Source organism: Neophocaena asiaeorientalis, unplaced genomic scaffold (assembly GCF_003031525.2).
Source record: "Neophocaena asiaeorientalis asiaeorientalis breed wild unplaced genomic scaffold, Neophocaena_asiaeorientalis_V1.1 scaffold317, whole genome shotgun sequence".
NCBI lineage: Eukaryota > Metazoa > Chordata > Mammalia > Artiodactyla > Phocoenidae > Neophocaena > Neophocaena asiaeorientalis.
This window is the reverse complement of record NW_020173114.1, coordinates 1,956,908-1,977,270: the sequence shown is the minus strand read 5'-3', so window position 1 is coordinate 1,977,270 and position 20,363 is coordinate 1,956,908. Positions and strand designations below refer to the sequence as shown.

General features: G+C 39.6%; 1 protein-coding gene across 3 annotated transcripts; it reads left to right on the top strand.

Annotated features, from left to right (window-relative positions):
• The first annotated feature begins 263 nt into the window (after positions 1-263).
• On the top strand, positions 264-11,342 carry LOC112398839 (guanylate-binding protein 1-like). Of its 3 annotated transcripts, none has more exons than XM_024743592.1 (11): positions 264-352; positions 2,487-2,686; positions 3,206-3,333; positions 4,227-4,336; positions 4,617-4,813; positions 5,422-5,664; positions 6,527-6,807; positions 7,683-7,895; positions 8,539-8,641; positions 8,886-9,079; positions 10,154-11,342. In XM_024743592.1, exons 2-11 carry the CDS (start codon positions 2,497-2,499, stop codon positions 10,268-10,270), a joined length of 1,776 nt encoding a protein of 591 aa, XP_024599360.1. In that variant the 5' UTR covers positions 264-352; positions 2,487-2,496; the 3' UTR covers positions 10,271-11,342. The 3 variants fall into 3 exon arrangements, with proteins under 3 accessions (XP_024599360.1, XP_024599362.1, XP_024599359.1); XM_024743594.1 differs by lacking the exon at positions 264-352 and adding an exon at positions 824-1,013 and having other exon boundaries at positions 10,154-10,293; XM_024743591.1 differs by lacking the exon at positions 264-352 and adding an exon at positions 871-926 and having other exon boundaries at positions 10,154-10,293.
• Positions 11,343-20,363: the final 9,021 nt, after the last annotated feature.

The window sequence follows — 20,363 nt, the reverse complement described above, 5'->3', positions numbered from 1 at the left end:
TACATTTAAGTATCTAATAGACACTTTTTTAAACACCAAATTGTTTCTAAGATGTCTTTCAAAAAAAATTAATGTGAAGGCTCTAGTTGAGAAGTAGTGTCAAACCCGTGTTCCCTCCAAAGAGGATAGCTTCCAAAAATTCCTTTTATGGTTATTGAGTCATTGTTCTGTTTTCAGTGCTTTCAGTTTCATATTACTGTAAATCTTTTCCAGAGGTTGCTTCACTTCTGTCTGGTCTCTACAGGAAATCAGGCAAGTCCCATGACATTGGGTGAGTGAAATAAAAGTCTAACCGTCTAGTGAGAGACAGAGAAGTTACAGAACCACTCCACCTAAACTGAGAAGAAAACAGGTAAGAACTCTACTTTTTCCTCAAAGCAGCTCTGTCTCCAGTGCTAAAGCAGCCTTGCTCTGGGAAAAGGAGCCCATGTTAAGATTAGTGCAGGGATGGGAAGGGATTTTTAAGGGTTAGTTAGTTTTCTAAAAAATGACCAGCATGAAAATAGGTTTCAGCTGAGCCTAATGTGGGGCACGAGGTCAGATGAAATCCTGGTGTTACCAGGTGGCAGCACATCCCTGGGTCATTACTGTGCTTGTGTAGAATTAGGCACCAGGGACATGGAGCTACACTAAGATCTTGAAATGCATTAGTATTGTTTTTCTCTTTGCTGATGTTGTCTGTGTTGACTGGGGACACAATTAAATTACCATTGTCTTTTTTTTTTTTTTTTTTTTTTTTTTTGCGGTACGCGGGCCTCTCACTGTTGTGGCCTCTCCCGTTGCGGAGCACAGGCTCCGGACACGCAGGCTCAGCGGCCATGGCTCACGGGCCCAGCCCCTTTGCGGCATGTGGGATCTTCCCGGACCGGGGCACGACCCCATGTGCTCTGCATCGGCAGGCCGACTCTCAACCACTGCACCACCAGGGAAGCCCCAAAATTACCATTGTCTTTGATACAACTTGTTCAATACTGATGTGACTGCAGCTAAGAAACTGAAAAGGCAACAAATAGGTTATTTTCATGAGAAGGAAAGAATAGTAAATGAGATGCAGTGGAAACAGCTACATGACACTGTTAAAGACAAAAAAAAAACAAAACCTGAAACCCAAAATGAAAGGTGTAGATTCATGAAAATACCATACTCTTCAGTCCTACATTTGAACTTTGTTTCAAAGTGGACTTCTTCTTTTAGAAATAGCACAAGTTCACTAGATCCAATTTCTTGTGTCAACTCACTCCTTACCCCTTAGGAGCAGAATTCAGCCCCACTACTTTACTAAAAAGCTTCCTCTTTAAAGAATCTACTGTGGTGCAGCACTGAAGGCAGCATCTTTGTTTACTTTGCCCTCTCTGTGCTCTCAAGAAGTTTTGATCTTGCCTTTTGCAAACTCTTCCTCTGAATTCCTTGGCTTGGCATTAGCTTATTCATCAACTACCTTGTCTGACACCTCTCTCTTCTTTTCAGTTTCCCCTCCCCTTTTCCATCCCCATCCCCTCCTCTTTACCCCTACTCCTCTTCCTGTTTCTACTTCTCCTCTACAAAATGGAAAAAAAGAAGAAAACATAAAACTTGGAAGGCATGGCTGGAAATATAGATATTTTCTTTCAACAACTTTCTTCTTTAGTTCTCCTGATCTGTCTCCTGATCTTTTAATATTTATTTCATTACCTTTTGTTCCCTTACACACACACACACACACACACACACACACACGTACAAATACGATTTTTAGCAACATGCAGTATTCGCAGATGTGCACTTTACCCCCACTTAGTTTGAGGCTAATTTATTTTGAAGCTAATAAATTTTAAGTTTCAGAGCCCCTTGCTCCCACAAGCCCATACCAAGGTTTTGGAAGGGTCCCTAGCCATGTGTTTCACAAGGTCACATATTTTTATAAAATTTGCTAAAGTAAGTTCCACTTCTAGAATAGCAGTGTGAGAAGTTCTGTGGACCCTTATCCCAGTAAAAATAAGGCTAACTAGTGAGAAAAAACACATTTCAAATCACTGGAAATTGTTCAGAGACATATATCAAGTGATGAACATTTATTCATGAAATTCTTTATTCATAGTAAGAATTAGTGAATAAATAAATAAATATTGTATTTCTCACACATAGCCAGGATGTACAACGAATCTCTCTGAATCTTATTCTATTTTACATTTAATGTCTAGTATAAATTTTTAAATGAAAGTCCAAAATAAAAGTTTTCCATGGTAAACTAAATACAAGATTTTGTTCATGAGGGTGGTTGAATGTTGATAAATCACTGTCATACCAATATTTTTTTAATGGACTACTTTGATAATACTTCTGTAACTTTCTAAAATGTCTTTCCCTCATCTATGTCACTGTTGACACAAAACTAGGTCATGTTGGGGGATTTTATGATTCCTCCTTCTGAATGCAAAATAACCTTGTGAAAGCTCTTGATCTGCTTAGACCAGAAATTCTAATTCATCCCATCTCTTCCCCTGCAGACAAGGGAACATGGCCTCAGAGACCCACATGTCAGGCCCAGAGTGCCTCATCGAGAACACTAATGGGCGACTGTTGGTTAATCCGAAAGCTCTGAAGATCCTGTCTGCCATTCAGCAGCCCGTTGTGGTGGTGGCTATCGTGGGCCTCTACCGCACCGGTAAATCCTACCTGATGAACAAGCTGGCTGGGGAGAACAAGGGTGAGTGGCACCAGCAAAGACCAGCCGAGTCCCTTCTGCCAACCACACACACAGCGTGCAGAACAGTGATGTGAGGAGAGGAAGTTAGAGACCTGGGAGGAATATTGAAAGCTAACTTTCAATACAGTGATGGGTTTCTTATTTACTCTGTGCTGGACGATAAGAGTCAACTCTTTCTCACCACTTTGCCTTAATTTTCTCTTTAAAGTATAAATATGCCTTTCTGGAAGGAGTCAGGTAGTAATAAAGAAAATTAATACAGATAATAATAAACAATAAAACATTTACTAAAATGTATGTGGATTAACATCAAGCTTATACTGATCTTTAAGGTAAAATAAATATTTCAGTTTGTACTGAATGTTCTAATTTCTCTCTTTTTCTGGTTGCAATTAAGATCAATATTGATTATGTTTTCATTGGTCTCTTTAAACCTTGATGTTGTTAACTATTATCTCAATTTCAAGATCCATCTGCTATTAAAACTCCACCCTTTCTTAACCCCATGCCCCCCTGCAGGTTTTTCCCTGGGCTCCACGGTGCAGTCTCACACGAAGGGCATCTGGATGTGGTGTGTGCCTCACCCCAAGAAGCCAGAACGTACTCTAGTTCTGCTTGATACTGAGGGCCTGGGGGATGTGGAGAAGGTAAGGACTGAGGATTCAAATTTGGACTAAGCCCCTCATGTCTGAATATTCTCTACACTATTTAATTTTTCTTTAAATAAGAACTTGCACTTAACCACGTTTTTTCATTTCTGTTTACATGCCATGAGACCCAGTTTAGCAATGCGGGGTCAGGAAAATATTCATAAGGCAGAATCCTAGAAGAAGAGCATAGTGGTCAGTCGACACTATTCTAATTATTAAAAGGCTGTAAGCTAAGCCAGTTAACCCAGATGCATAAAGGGAATACAAATAAATTCAACATAATGAATGTTATCCTGCAAAGAACTTTAGTTAAGGATTTAGGTTCTGAAGTCCCATACCCTTGGCTTTAAATTTAAAGTCTGTCAGTAATTCAATGATCTTAGCAAATTATTTGATCTCTTCTAACCTCAGCTTTCTTATCTGTAAAACAGATGTAATAGATCTACATTTGCCTCATAGTATTGTTTTGAATACTTAAAAGATAAGTAATGGAAAGTGTTAGATGCACAACAATTGCTCAGTGAGATAGATACATGTATTATTACCCTTATATTAAGACAATTGTTCTGTAAAAATAAAGAGAAAAGTTTACATTTAAATTATATTTAAGGCCTTAGAATGCCCACAAGCAATGACTATTTGTTTGCAATTATCTACCAATGATTATAAGAGGGTCTAGTGAGAATCAGGGTAAACCAAAAACACTAATCAGAAAACTATTCAAAGTTCAAGTCCTACTAACTATCATTTTTGCTTGGATTTGGTTTCCTCGTATAGGGCGTTAGTCTAAAAAAAACTCTAATTAAATGAGCATCCTTTTACTACTGCTGATCTGAAAAGTGCCATGAGAATGAAAAATAATCCTGGTCCAAATGTACTCTGATTTCCAGGGTGACAACCAGAACGACTCCTGGATATTTGCCCTAGCAATACTCCTGAGCAGCACTTTTGTGTACAATAGTATGGGAACCATCAACCAGCAGGCCATGGACCAACTTCAGTATCTATTTTGGGTTCAAACCAGCATCAGAGTCAGAGTCAGAGGGGAGACCAGTATTAATAAAAACAGCTGCCTAACTGTGAGTCCTTGTGAACCAAGCACAAAAAGAGAAACATAAAAAATAATTCAAGGGCAGGGGGAAAATCCTACCTATCAATACCTACTGAAGAATTGATACTTGGGTTAAGAACAAAGGCGAAACAAGGGTTTTGTATATGTAACTAATATAGTGTGGCGGGCGCTGTCCTTTTATGCCAGTTTTCCTTAATTTGCTGCTCAGCTATGTGACGGAGCTCACAGATAGAATCAGGGCAAAAGCTTCACCTGATGTGGATGGGGTTGAGGATTCAGCTGACTTTGTGAGCTTCTTTCCAGACTTTGTATGGACACTGAGGGATTTCTCCCTAGACTTGGAGGCAGATGGACAATCCATCACAGCAGATGAGTACCTGGAGAATTCACTCAAGCTTAAGAAAGGTAAAGGGAACTTAGAATTGGTAAATGGGATGACAAAACACTAAAAAACTATCGTTCTTTAGTTTTCTATCAACAGTTTTCTTATATTTATAGTTTCTATTTCTTCTCAGGGGGAGATTACTAAGAATTAACACTTGTTTATTATCTGAATGAATAGATTTGATTTGATTTTCTCCCTGTTTTAAGAACAGGTTTCATTTCTTTCACCTTTCCCTGTGCTGTGATTAGACTTACATTATATCCTTGCTTAGGGCTTGTGGTGCTGTAATTAACCAAAGAATATGGAGTAGAATAGGTAATTTATTTGAAGAAAATAAATAAAAGCATGAACCATGCACTAGTCTAGGGGTTGGCAAAGGATGGCTCACAGGCAAATAATGTCCAATCCAGCCTGCCAGCTGATTTTGTAAATAAGGTTTTATTGGAATCATGCTATGCCCATTCATTTATAGACTGTCTATGGCTGCTTTCATGCTTACAGTAGTAGAATTGAGTACTTGGAAAAGAGACCATCTGGCTTGCAAAGCCTAAAATATTTACTGTTTGGCCCTTTACAGAAAAAGTTTGCAAGCCCCTATATTAGGCAAATTCTTTTTATCTTCTTCCAGGTACCAGTCAAAAAGATAAAAATTTTAATCTGCCTCGACTCTGTATCCGGAAGTTCTTCCCAAAGAAGAAATGCTTTATCTTCGATCGGCCCACTGATAGGAAGAAACTGGGCCAGCTTGAGGAACTGTGTGATGATAAGCTGGACCCCGAATTTGTGCAACAAGCTGCAGTCTTCTGTTCCTACATCTTTAGAAATTCCAAAACTAAAACCCTTTCAGGAGGCATCAAGGTCAATGGACCTCGTGAGTCCTCTTCCCAGTCTTTACTCTCACGGTTAAGACGAAAAGATGGTGTAATAACATCCACCTAGCTTCCGCTTTGAAAAATGCACATCTACTGCTATTATTGTGTTAAATTCTAGATGGCACCAACACTTCTAACAGGTTTTATTAGTCACAATTCTTAGGTGAGGAAAGATAGAAAAGGCTAAAGGAAAATAGCCCTAAAAGCTTAAAACTGTCCTAGTAATCTGGACCTTCCCTGTGCAATATGGTTGTCACTAGATAAGTGCAGCTATCTAAATTTAAATGTAAACTAATTAAAATTAAAGAAATTTAACATTCTGATCACACAGCTGTGTCTCAAGGGCTCACACTACACATGTGTAGTGGCTACCACACTGGACAGCACATATAGAATACTTCCATCATCACAGAAAGTTCTTCTGGACAATGCTCTGCTAGAATAAACAAAATGCAGGACTCCTTTTGATTTGTTCCACAAATATTAATCGAATGTTTCCCATGGACCTACCAGGGCTGATGATACAGACATAAATGAGAGAGATATGGTTTCTGTCCTAACAATGCTTGGGGGTGAAGTAAATGTACTCAATAAACACAGGCCTAGGCTATCTAGAACAGAGGTTCTCAACCTTTGACGTGCATATGTACCACCTGAGGATCTTGCCAAAGACGAGGGTCTAAGTCAGTTGAACTGGGGCAGAGGCTGAGAGTCTGCATTTTTAGCCAGTTTTCAGGTGATACTGAGGACATTGATGCTGTAAGGCAAATGGTTGGTAATAGACATCATAAGAATTGCACAGAATAGAAAGTTTCCTCACTCCTCCTACAATAAACATCGTCATTTGTTCTCTATTTGTAGGTCTAGAAGCCCTGGTGCAGACCTATGTCAGTGCCATCAATAGTGGGGATCTGCCCTGCATGGAGAATGCAGTCCTGGCCTTGTCTGAGATCGAGAACACAGCTGCAGTGAAAAAGGCCATTGCCCACTATGACCAGCAGATGGATCAGAAGCTGCAGCTGCCCACGGAAACCCTCCAGGAGCTGCTGGACCTGCACAGGACTATTGAGAAGGAGGCCATTGAAGTCTTCATGAGGATGTCCTGGAAAGATATAGACCATTTATTTCAAAAGGAATTAGCGGTAATTTTTTTCTTAAGTTTATACAGATTAGGCTCTTGGAAAGTAAAGTACTACTAGAAAATGAAATGGGTGCTTATTTTGAGAAAAGCAATTTTTACTAGACTTTTAAATGGTGACAAACACTATTTGTTATTATCATAAGAGGAACCAATTTTATTATGATATCCTTTTTCCTTTTTTTTGCGGTACGCGGGCCTCTCACTCTTGCAGCCTCCCCCGTTGCGGAGCTCAGGCTTCGGACGCGCAGGCTCAGCAGCCATGGCTCACAGGCCCAGCTGCTCCGTGGAATGTGGGATCTTCCCGCACTGGGGCACGAACCCGTGTCCCCTGCATCGGCAGGCGGACTCTCAACCACTGTGCCACCAGGCAAGCCCTATGATATACTTTATTATGGTGCATTGAAACTTTTTTCTTTCATGAATAAACTAATATTCTTCCCTATAATTTCATTACATACATATAAGTAACAATCAGAGCTTCTAATCAAATTACCTGCTCATTGTTATCAGGCTGATTGGATATTTTGGCCAAAAACAAAGAAAATTTTAGCCTTAGTTATCATGAGCAGGCTTATGTTGAGCCACATTTATTGCATATGCAATCACTGGTCCAGTTTGAAAAGCAGGAGTTTATCTCCAAAGGTGTAGTATATAGCTAGTAATCTCTGCTCTGAAGGTCACCTCCATGGTGAAAGGGACCTTTGTAGAAAGTCAGGATCAGCAGGAAGGATATGGTGTTGCTGAGTGCCTGTAAGTTCTTCTAGGGGGTCACAGACCTTTTATATTTTTATTTTTTTGAGAAGACTTTCCAGAAATTCTGAGGTCAAGTTAACATCTTTTCACTATTCCTTTTACTTCCTATTTTTTACATTAAAGGCCCAGCTAGATGAAAAGCGAGATGACTTTTGTAAAAAGAATCTTAAAGCATCATCAGATCGTTGCTCAGCTTTACTTAAGGATATTTTCAGTCCTCTAGAAGAAGGTGTGAAAGAGGGGATTTATTCTAAACCAGGAGGCTATCGCCTCTTCATTGAAAAGATACAAGAGCTGAAGAAAAAGTATCTTCAGGAGCCCAGGAAGGGAATACAGGTAACCAAAATTGATTCTGGGAAGTTGCTGACGTGTTCCTTGAAACAACATGACCAAGCGTATTGCACACAGATGCGCAATTACAGGACCGACAGCATTCATGCTCTCATTTAATAACACATACAGGGAGCCTGTTATACCAGATATATCCTATGTGCTCATCCAAAAGAGTGCACTCAATTAACAACTGAGTTACAAATTGGATTATCAGATGTATCCAAAATTTCAAATAATGTCATCATTTATCTCTCTGCATGTTCCTCCCCTCAACCTCACACTTCCCTCCCTCCCATTCTCCCTCCATCCCTTTTTCTGATCTGCTTTCTCAATGATGGCTTCATTCTCCAACAAGTTCACCCCATATGAGACCACAGTGCCAACAGCTCCAAAATTAGAGCCCTCAGTCTAAAAGAACAGAGAATCACTATTTATATCTATATCAATCTCTTATAAAGATTATGCTCAGGAAGCTGTCATGCTTGGCCAGCCTGGAGCATGTGCTCACCCCAGTGACAGGGAATCTTGACCACCAGGCATGCCAAGACCAAGAGGAGCAGTTCCTAGAGGGCAAGATGGTGGGCAAACAGGAATAAGTGCTTACAGCTATTTCCTATTACCAACCCCATTCTTTTCTGGGTCCTAGGCTGAAGAAATTCTTCAGGAATACTTGAAGTCCAAGGAGTCTGTGACTGCTGCAATTCTACAGACAGACCAGACTCTCTCAGAGAAGGACAAGTTGATTGAAGGTGAGGAGCGAGTCAAGAGACTAGACAGCCTTGAAAGCGCTTAAAAGTTCTAATTAATTTGGCTGGGTGAGCCTAGGATCCTTAAACTATAGCAAGATGAGAAAAGATGCCTCTTACTCGCTAAAGACATTTTTGAGTAGGGCATACACAGTCAGTAGCAACAGTGACAGGTTAAGTGTACATGGAAGAAAGAAGCAACATGGTCACCCACATTCATTTTTCTTTTTCCTTTTCCTCCTGACAGTGGAACGTGTGAAAGCTGAATCTGCACAGGCTGCAGCAAAAATGCTGGAGGAAATGCAAATAAAGAATCAGCAGATGATGGAACAGAAAGAAAAGAGTTATCAGGAACATGTGAAACAACTGACTGAGAAGATGGAGAGGGATAGGGCCCAGTTGCTGGAAGAGCAAGAGAGAACTCTCTCTCTCAAACTTCAGGTATTTAATTGTATCACCTTGAGGTTCCTGTTATTCTGTTTTCTCTCCACACTCCCTGTTTACAAACTTGGCATGGCAGTGAGAACATGAAGCCCAGAAGAAAGACCTTGCTTGCCCACTTGTACTTTTCAATCCCTATCTACCAGCCTGAACTGGCCCCTACAATGTCTGGTTGTTAAAAGGTTTTATTTGCAGTTATGTCACACCCAGTCTATTACCACTATATCTGCCAATCATGGTAGCTATTATCTGCTAGATATTATAAAAAAGTCTTATCCATATCTCTTGCTTAGTACTATACGAAGCAAGAGCTGCTATGTCCATATTACTTAGGAGACGAAACAGAGGTTCAGACAAGACTAAATAATTTTTATAGGGCCACAATGCTTGGGAAGATATCTGAACAGTCTTCACCAGTTAGAGGAATCCACGCATTTTTCTTCTGTCACAGATTTTAGCTCTAAGAGAACCTTCATAAGCAGAAGGACTCAACTCTCACACCATTGTGTCAGTCTATCACTCCTACCTGTTTTCTTTGTCCTGCTCCTAGTATGTTTTGAGCTGGGAATTATGTGCAGAAAGCCAGTATGGTCTGTCTGGGGCCCTGATTCCCTTACCTGCACTTTGCCCCCCTGCCACCAAGTTGTGGAAGCTTAGATCAAATTCCCTGATCTAAGATTCAGACACTGTATCAGATTTTGCAAATTCTTCACTTATTTCTGTGTTGTGTGTGTGTACATAAAAAAATCACAATGCATAGATAAGATCTGAAGCCAAACATTTCATTAAGATTGCCGACAAAGATTATGTACAATTAATGGGACAAAAAAAATTAATACTGGTAATTAGGTTCACCAACATATTGGGAGATTTAAGCCCCAAATCCTTCTTGACTCAGAAAAAGTAATCACAGAGCTAGAAGGACCAAGAGAAAGTATAATGAAATTAATGGTAGAGAAAATTTCAAGAAGAAATTAAATATTTTTTTAAAAATCTATGAATGTGGAAACTAGATAGAAGTTAGAGATTTACTTAATGTGACACGTTATTCAGTCTCCATTTGTACATTTTTAGGAACAGCGCCGACTACTACAGGAAGGATTCCAAGAAGAGAACAGACGACTTCATGAAGAAATACAGAATCTCCAGAAGAAGATGAAAAAACCAAGGAAGCAATGTTGCCTAAGCTAAAGAACTAAAAATTAGAGTTTTCCTGGTCACTCTTATCAGAGGCATTACTCAAGCAGTTTAAAATTAAGAAAAATGTCACCACACTTGATAATATTTAGATTTCACAGTTTTATTATACTAAATATTTGCAAAGGCATGCAGTACTGTAATTGAAATCATGTCCATCTTCCTCACAATACTGTAAACTGTGTAACAAGATGCATTTTACCTCTGTGCCAACCCAGGAGGTATCATAACCTGGTACCACCCAGGAGCTGCTTATTCCAGATGACTACGAGTTAGACAAGTGGACACTGAGCAAAGTCTTAGGTTAAAGTCTTGGGACATAGTTGGTCATGAGTTTGGCCAAGTGCACCACAAGTTCCAATATCAGGGACAACCATTCTAGCTTCTTAGTGAAGACAGTATACAGTGTCCCATTGTTTCAAGACTGCACAGTCTGTCAGCAATGATGTGATTCCTGGACACTGGGAATGGGTAACACTTACTGGTGAATTCCAAGCTAAAGCAAATCACCTTATATAGTGATCTAGAAGCTCTACAGAATGTCTGTAGGAAGATGGAAGAAGCCATTAGCATGAGTATGAGTTGGATCATAAATAAATGGGCTAAAGAAGGAAATTTTCCCTTCTTGCTCAGTTCACCCAGATTATAACTGTAATGGGACTCTTTAGAACTTTAGGTAAGTGACCCTGGACTAAACATAGTAACATGATGACAAGTATACATTGTGTGTTTGTAGTAATTTATAATTTGCAAAGATGAACTTGAAATGATGACTGACAATATGTTAGAAAACTGAGCTAAATTAATTATTAGATCATTTATAACCCTAGAGTTTAGGCTATCTTTTCCCAATTCTTAAGAAGCATACTTGAAAGCCTGCTTATTTTCCCCCAAGAGAATATGCGTTGTTTTTTTACTTTTTTTGACCAGTAAAATAATGCTCTTGATATTACTTAGTATAGACTTTATCACAATTGTCAAAAGCCCTAGGAATGTGGTTGAAGTTTCTTAAAGCAATTAAGAATTATTTTCAATCTGGAAATAAATTATGCTTCACTGGACTTTACATTTCTGATTTTTTAAAGTTTTTCACCAAAAAAATAAGGTTCTAGTTTATATAGCAAAAGTTGGCTAACTTTTCTGTAAAAGATGGGATAGTAACTATTCATGGCTTTGTGAGCCATATGGTCTCTGACTCAACTACTCAACTCTGCCATAAAGCAGCCATTAATGACACATAAATGGGTGGGTATGGCTGTGTTCCCAGAGTACATTGTTTTCAAAAACAGGTGGCACTCAGAAGCCATAGTCTGCAGACCCTTGCTTTATATAACAGAAACAACTCTCAGAATGGAAGAAAATATTTGCAAACGCAGCAACTGACAAAAGATTAATCTCCAAAATATACAAGCAGCTCATGCAGCTCAATATCAAAAGAACAAACTACCCAATCCAAAAATGGGCAGAAGACCTAAATAGACATTTCTCCAAAGAAGATATACAGATTGCCAACAAATACATGAAAGGATGCTCAACATCACTAATCATTAGAGAAATGCAACTCAAAACTACAATGAGCTATCACCTCATTCATACCAGTCAGAATTGCCATCATCAAAAAATCTACAAAAAATAAATGCTGGAGAGGGTGTGGAGAAAAGGGAACCCTCCTGCACTGTTGGTGGGAATGTAAATTGATATAGCCACTATGGAGAACAGTATGGAGGTTCCTTAAAAAACTAAAAATAGAACTACCATATGATCCAGCAATCCCACTACTGGGTATTATACCCTGAGAAAACCATAATTCAAAAAGAGACATGTGCTACAATGTTCATTATTAATAGTTCATTATAAATAGTTCAAGGCACTATTTACAATAGCCAGGACATGGAAGCAACCTAAATGTTCATCGACAGATGAATGGATAAAGAAAATTTGCTATATATATATACAATGGAATATTAGCCATAAAAAGGAATGAAACTGAATCAGTTGTAGTGAGGTGGATGGACCTAGAGTCTGTCATACAGAGTGAAGTTAGAAAGAGAAAAACAAATACCATATATTAATGCATATATATGGAATCTAGGAAAATGGTACTGATGAACCTAGTGGCAGGGCAGGAATAGAGATACAGATGTAGGTAATGGACTTGAGGACACATAGGGGGAAGGGGAGGCTGGAGGAAGTGAGAGAGTAGCATTGACATGTATACACTACCATGTGTAAAATAGATAGCTAGTGGGAAGCTGCTGCATAGCACAGGGAGATCAGCTCAGCGCTTTGTGGTGACCTAGAGGGGTGGGATGGGGAGGGTGGGAAGGAGGGGATATATGTATACATATAGCTGATTCACTTTGTTATACAGCAGAAAATAACACAACATTTTAAAGGAATTATAGTCCAATAAAGATGTAAATAAATAAGATTTTAAAAGTACAATGAGATATCATTTCTTACCTATTAGATGGTTACTATTTTTTAAAAACCTGAAAAGATTACAAGTGTTGGCGAGGATGTGGTGAAATTTTAACTTTCAAACACTGTTAGTAGGAATGTAAAATGGTGCATCAGCTATGGAGATAGTGTGGGTGTTCCTCACAAAAATTAAAAATAGAACTACTGTATGATCCAACAATCCCACTTCTGGGTATATATGCAAAAGAATTTAAATCAGGATCTCAAAGAGATATCTGCATTCTCACTTTCATTGTAGCATTATTCACAACAGCCAAGATATAGAAACCTAAGTGTCCGTCAACAGATTATTGAATAAAGAAAATGTGATAGATACATACAAGGAATATTATTCAGCCTTAATTAAGAAGGAAAGTTTGCCATTTGCAACGTGGATAAACCTGGAGGACATTATGCTAAGTGAAATAAACCAGTTACAAAAAGACAAATACTTTATGACTTCACTTATATGAGGTATCTAAAATCATCAAACTCATAGAAACAGAGAATATAATAGTGGTAGGCAGGGAGTTGGGGAAGGGGTGAGAATGGGAACTTATTGTCCAAAGGGTATAAAGTTTCAGTTATGCTAGATGAATAAGTTCTTGAGATCTGCTGTGAAACATAATGCCTAGAGTTAAAAATACGCTATTGTGCATTTTAAATGTGTTAAGAGAGTAGAACACATTTTTAGTGTTCTTACAGCAAACAAAAAGGGAGGTGGGGGGAGGTTATGGGAGGTGTTGGAAATGTCAGCTACCTTGATTGTATCGTGTGTGTTTCCATATGTGCAAACACATCAAATTTTACATTAAATGTATGTAGCTCTTTGTACGTCCATTATAACTCAATAAAACCATTTAAAATCTTTTGGAAAACAATTCTACAAATCCAAATAGTCCCTTATGAATGGGGAATTTTATCAAGCATTTAAAGAAAAAAATGACACCAATTCAAAGTGGAAGAGGAAAGATTTCCTGACTCATTCTACAAGAGAAGCATTATTCTGATACCACAATCAGACAAAAACACTACAAAAAAAAGAAAACTGAGAGAGGGGGAAGATGGCAGAAGAGTAAGACGCGGAAATCACCTTCCCTCCCACAGATACATCAGAAATACATCTACACGGGGAACAACTCCTACAGAACACCTACTGAACGCTGGCAGAAGACCTCAGACCTCCTAAAAGGCAAGAAACTCCCCCACGTACCTGGGGAGGGCAAAAGAAAAAAGAATAAACAGAGACAAAAGAATAGGGAAGGGACGTGCACTAGTGGGAGGGAGCTGTGAAGGAGGAAAGGTTTCCACACACTAGAAGCCCCTTCACGGTTGGAGACTGTCGGTGGTGGAAGGGGGAAGCTTCGGAGCCTCGGAGGAGAGCGCAGCTACAGGGGTGCAGAGAGACTCCTGCACAGAGGATCGGTGCGACCAGCACTCACCAGGCCAAGAGGCTTGTCTGCTCACCCGCCAGGGCGGGCAGGGCTGGAAGCTGAGGCTCGGGCTTTGGTCGGAGCGCCGGGAGAGGACTGGGGTTGGCGGCTTGAACACAGCCTGCAGGGGGTTAGTGCACCACGGCTAGCCAGGAGGAAGTCCGGGGAAAAGTCTGGAACTGCCGAAGAGGCAAGAGACTCTTTCTTACCTCTTTGTTTCCTGGTGCGCGAGGAGAGGGGATTAAGAGTGCTGCTTAAAAGAGCTCCAGAGACAGGCGCGAGCCGTGGCTAACAGCGCAGACCCCATAGACGGGCATGAGACGCTAAGGCTGCTGCTGCCGCCACCAGGAAGCTTGTGTGCGAGCACAGGTCACTGTCCACAACCCCCTTCCCAGGAGCCTGTGCAGCCTGCCACAGCCAGGTTCCCGGGATCCAGGGACAACTTCCCTGGGAGAACGCACGGCGCGCCTCAGGCTGGTGCAACGTCACGTCAGCCTCTGCCGCCGCAGGCTCGCCCCACACTCCGTACCCATCCCTCCCCCCAGCCTGAGTGAGCCAGAGACCCCGAATCAGCGGCTCCTTTAACCCCGTCCTGTCTGAGCGATGAACAGATGCCCTCCAGCGACCTACACGCAAAGGCGGGGCCAAATCCAAAGCTGAACCCCGGGAGCTGTGCGAACACAGAAGAGAAAGGGAAATCTCTCCCAGCAGCCTCAGGAGCAGCAGATTAAAACTTCACAATCAACTTGATGTACCCTGCATCTGTGGAATACCTGAATAGACAACGAATCCCAAACTGAGGAGGTGGACTTTAAGAGCAACATTTATGATTTTTTCCTCTTTTCCTCTTTTTGTGAGTGTGTGTGTGTATGCTTCTGTGTGAGATTTTGTCTGTATAGCTTTGCTTTCACCATTTGTCCTAGGGTTCTATCTGTCCATTTTCTTTTTTTTGGCGACCTACGTGCAGAGGCGGGGCCAAATCCAAAGCTGAACCCCAGGAGCTGTGCGAACAAAGAAGAGAAAGGGAAATCTCTGCAGCAGCCTCAGGAGCAGCGGATTAAAGCTCCACAATCAACTTGATGTACCCTGCATCTGTGGAATACTTGAATAGGCAAAGAATCATCCCAAATTGAGGAGGTGGACTTTGAGAGCAAGATTTATGATTTTTTCCTCTTTTCCTCTTTTTGTGAGTGTGTGTGTGTATGCTTCTGTGTGAGATTTTGTCTGTATAGCTTTGCTTTCACCATTTGTCCTAGGGTTCTATCTGTCCATTTTCTTTTTTTTTTTTAACTTAAAAATATTTTTTTTCTTAATAATTACTAAAACCTATGGGATGCAGCAAAAGCAGTTCTAAGAAGGAAGTTTATAGCAATACAATCCTACCTTAAGAAATAGGAAATGTCTCGAATAAACAACCTAACTTTGCTCCTAAAGCAATTAGAGAAAGAAGAACAAAAAAACCCCAAAGGTAGCAGAAGGAAAGAAATCATAAAGATCAGATCAGAAAAAAATGAAAAAGAAATGAAGGAAACAATATCAAAGATCAATAAAACTAAAAGCTGGTTCTTTGAGAAGATACGTTGTGGCATGGACATATATACACTACTAAACGTAAAATAGATAGCTAGTGGGAAGCAGTCGCACAGCACAGGGAGATCTGCTAGGTGGTTTGTGACCACCTAGAGGGGTGAGATAGGGAGGGTGGGAGGGATGGAGATGCAAGAGGGAAGAGATATGGGAACATAGGTATATGTATAACTGATTCACTTTGTTATAAAGCAGAAACTAACACAACATTGTAAAGAAATTATACTCCAATAAAGATGTAAGAAAAACGAAAGAAAAGAAAACTAAAGACCATTATCCTTATGAAAATATATGCAAAAATCCTCAACAAAATATTAGCAAGTGAAATCCAGCAATACATAAACATAATGCACCTCGACCAAGTGGGGTTCCTTCTGTGAATGCAAGAGTAGTTAAAAAATCAATTAAGGCAATTCACCCTACTAAAAGTCTGAAGAAAGAAAACCACTTAGTTATATAAATAGATGCAGAAAAACCTTGACAAAACACCTACCATGATAAAATTCCCAGCAAACTAGAGTAAAAATGAACTTCTTCAAGCTGATAAAAGGCATCTACAAAAAACCTATAGGTGACATCATATTTAATGATCAAAAACTGAGTGCTTGGCCCCTACTAAAGGAAAAAGCAAGGATGTCTGCTTTCACCAGTCCAGTTCAACGTTATACTGAAAGTCTTAGCATAATATAGGAAGAAAAAGAAACAAAAGGCACATAGATCAGAAAGGATAAAATAGAATGTCCTTATTCTCCAACAACAAGATCATCCATATAGAAAGTCCCAGGAAATCTACCTCTTAGAACTAATAAGTGAGTTTAACAAGGTTGTAACCCACAAGATCAAGACACAAAAATCTACCTTCAATTGTATTTCTATATACAAGCAATGAACCACAGTAGACCAAAACTGAAAAATGAATACCATTTACAATAGCTACCAAAAATGAATACTTACGGTGTAAATCTAACAAAACATGTATAGGTGTTGAAAACCAATCTAAGACCAAGAGATTATAGGATAGATTCCACCTCCCTAGTAGTTTTCACAATGACCCTTCCACTCTCTGAAGAGTAGAAGTTTTAAGACCCTTTTTCTAGAGTTAACCCTGACAAAAGCATGTGCCTAACATTGGTTAAGTTCAAATGAGATTAACCAATGGACTATAAATACATCCATTGTTGCATTGGGCTTTTATCCAAATAGAAAGAGGAAAAAATATGGGCAGGAACTCAGAATGCCAAATAATTTGCCTATATATACAAACACACATATCCCACTCTTCCCATCTACTGGGAGGTCCTTGACAGAGGGTCAGTCATAGAACACAAGACAGGCAAACTCACCCAGTTTTTATTGTGGAGATTTTTTTCCAACCTAACTCCAAAACGATCCCCCTATAAAGTTAAATGAGACTACCTGGAAATCAGGAATTGTTCAGACTAAAGGGATTCATCCATTCAAAAATTTGTACTCTGCCAAGGACTGAGAAACACAGTTGAAGTCTCTCTCTTAAGGAGCTAACAGTCTAATGGTGAATACAGATATTAAACAAATAAATGCAGGAAGTTAAATACCCAGGAAACTGAGGGGAGAGGATTTCTATGATTTAGGGAGTTGATCTAATCCACCTATACCAAGATATCTGAGATGATGCCTTAATATGTCTTAACCATGTTTCCCCTTATCAATCAATTAGTAGAAAAAAAATCCAAATTGGGAGGGAGAAATAGGAAGAGAGACAAACTGAGGAAACAAAAGGTCTATCACCTTGCCCCAAAATATAACATGACAATAGTGTATCATGCACTCAGCTTCTTTTTCAGGCGATTGGTGAAAGAAATGAAGAGAGCAATGAGCTCCATCTAGTGGCCAATACAAGTATTTTAATTTTTCTTCACAGTATTTTATCACTACCTGATATCACCTAAATTTGTTCATATTTATTGCCTGTCTCCCTCAATAGAACATAAGCTCCACGTGGACAGAAACTTTCTCTATTTTGTTCATCATGGAATCAACAGGATCTAGAAGGCCGTCAGGCACATAGTAAACCCTCCATTTTAAACACACCAATGACTATCTTATATACATTTATCATCCCAACCGCATTCCTGATGTTTTCCCTGAAAGTTTACCATTTGATTATCTAAAGTCATATTGAATGTTTCTAGAATTTGATAGTTATTTGTATTCTTGTACTATTTAGAAAGGAATCTTCTCCTTCTTTCTCCCCACAAAGGATTTCGTCATTATCCCTTCTTTAGAGACCTAGAGAACCTGGTGTCAATTTATGTTCCTGCCACTGCTTTGGGGATCTACCTGGCATAAAGCATGCAGTACTGACTTTGGACCAGCAGCAGTGCCAAAAGGACACTGCACGGCACAACAAATTGAGGGAGCAAAGGTCAGTAGCCATAAACAGCCTCCAGGAGCTGAGAACACGCCCAGAGGGCTCTGAAAGCTGAAAAGTTCCAGTGTGAGCCACGAATTCCAGAGGCAAAGTCAGATTGAGAAAGGAACACAACACTTCCCCAAGAAGAGCAATTTCTACCAGGTTCTAAGGTAGTGATACTTACTTGTGTAGCAGCATTTTTAAACACACATTAGCCAGAAGCCACAACCTAATCCATGTTTTGGAGGGCACAGTACTTGACAGTGTTTCCACAGCACAATTTTTATTGTTATATGTTACATATGGAACCCATGTTTTGAATGAATTTTTTTTAACCAACTGAAATGTAAAGTCAAAATTCATTTTCTCTTTTCAAAAATTGTTCAAAGATTGTGAAGCCTTTCTCGTATTGAGTAACCAATACTAACAATTGAATTGCTATAAACCCAGCCAAATGTGTATGTGAAAAGATACACAGGCAGGGGAACAGATAGATAAATAGATACACAGTTATGCTGCGCAACATTTCTGTGGGCAAATGAACAATTTCTACAACAGTTTTTGAAATATTTAAGCTAATGTTTGTACAGCTATTATTACCTGGCTGAAAAGCATTAATTTACAGTAATAATACACATCCATACTCAAAATATTCCATTCTAAATAGCTACATGAGGCTGAAAACTAAACATAACTTTTTCTTTTATACAGCAGGTTCTTATTAGTTACCTATTTTATACATATTAGTGCATATATGTCAATCCCAACCTCCCAATTCATCCCACCACCACCAACCTCAGCCCCACTTTCCCCCTTGGTGTCCATATGTTTGTTTTCTACATCTATGTCTCTATTTCCACCTTGCGAACCAGTTCATCTGTACCATTTTTCTACATTCCACATATATGTGTTACTATATGATATTTGTTTTTCTCTTTCTGACCTACTTCACTCTGTATGACAGTCTCTAGGCCCATCCATGTCTCTACAAAAGACTCAGTTTTGTTCCTTTTTATGGCTGAGTAATATGCCATTGTATATATGTACCACATCTTCTTTATCCATTCATCTGTTGATGGGGATTTCGGTTGATTCCATGACCTGGCTATTGTAAATAGTGCTGCAATGAACATTGGGGTGCATGTGTCTTTTTGAATTATGGCTTGCTCAGGGTATATGCCCAGTAGTGGGATTGCTGTGTCATATGGTAGTTCTATTTTTAGTTTTTTAAGGAAGTTCCATATTGTTCTCCATAGTGGCTGTATCAATTTACATTCCCACCAGCAGTACAAGAGGGTTCCCCTTCCTCCACACCCTCTCCAGCATTTGTTGTTTGTAGATTTTCTGATGATGACCATTCTAACTGGTGTGAGGCAATACCTCATTGTAGTTTTTTTTTTTCTTCTTTTTTTCTTTTTCTTTAATTTGCGGAACACGGGCCTCTCACTGTTGTGGCCTCTCCCGTTGCGGAGCAAAGGCTCCGGATGCACAGGCTCAGTGGCCATGGCTCACGGGCCCAGCTGCTCTGTGGCATGTGGAATCTCCCCGGACTGGGGCACGAACCCGTGTCCCCTGCATTGGCAGGCGGACTCTCAACCACTGCGCCACTAGGGAAGCCCCTCATTGTAGTTTTGATTTGCATTTCTCTAATAATTAGTGACGTTGAGCAGCTTTTCATGTGCTTCTTAGCCATCTGTATATCTTCTTTGGAGAAATGTCAATTTAGGTCTTCTGCCCATTTCTTGATTGGGTTGTTTGTTTTTTTAATATTGAGCTGCATGAGCTGTTTATATATTTGGGAGATTAATCCTTTGTCCATTGATTCATTTGCAAATATTTTTTCCCATTCTGAGGGTTGTCTTTTCATTTGTTTATAGTTTCCTTTACTGTGCAAAAGCTTTGAAGTTTCATTAGGTCTCATTTGTTTATTTTTGTTTTTATTTCCATTACTCTAGGAGGTGGGTCAAAAAAAGATCTTGCTGTGATTTATGCCAAAGAGTGTTCTTCCTAAGTTTTCCTCTAAGAGTTTTATAGTGACCGGTCTTATAATTAGGTCTTTAATCCATTTAGAGTTTATTTTTGTGTAGGGTGCTAGGGAGTGTTCTAATTTCATTCTTTTACATGTAGCTGTCCAGTTTTCCCAGCACCACTTATTGAAGAGACTGTCTTTTCTCCATTGTATATCCTTGCCTCCTTTGTCAGAGATTAGTTGACC

What these genes read in the sequence shown, in the direction of transcription:
- LOC112398839 (XM_024743592.1), top strand. Translation starts at nt 2,497, where the DNA reads ATGGCCTCAGAGACCCACATGTCAGGCCCAGAGTGCCTCATCGAGAAC. An exon ending in CATCAAGGTCAATGGACCTC is followed by an intron (nt 5,665 to 6,526) that starts GTGAGTCCTCTT and finishes CTCTATTTGTAG; the next exon opens with GTCTAGAAGCCCTGGTGCAG. An exon ending in GAAGGACAAGTTGATTGAAG is followed by an intron (nt 8,642 to 8,885) that starts GTGAGGAGCGAG and finishes TCCTCCTGACAG; the next exon opens with TGGAACGTGTGAAAGCTGAA.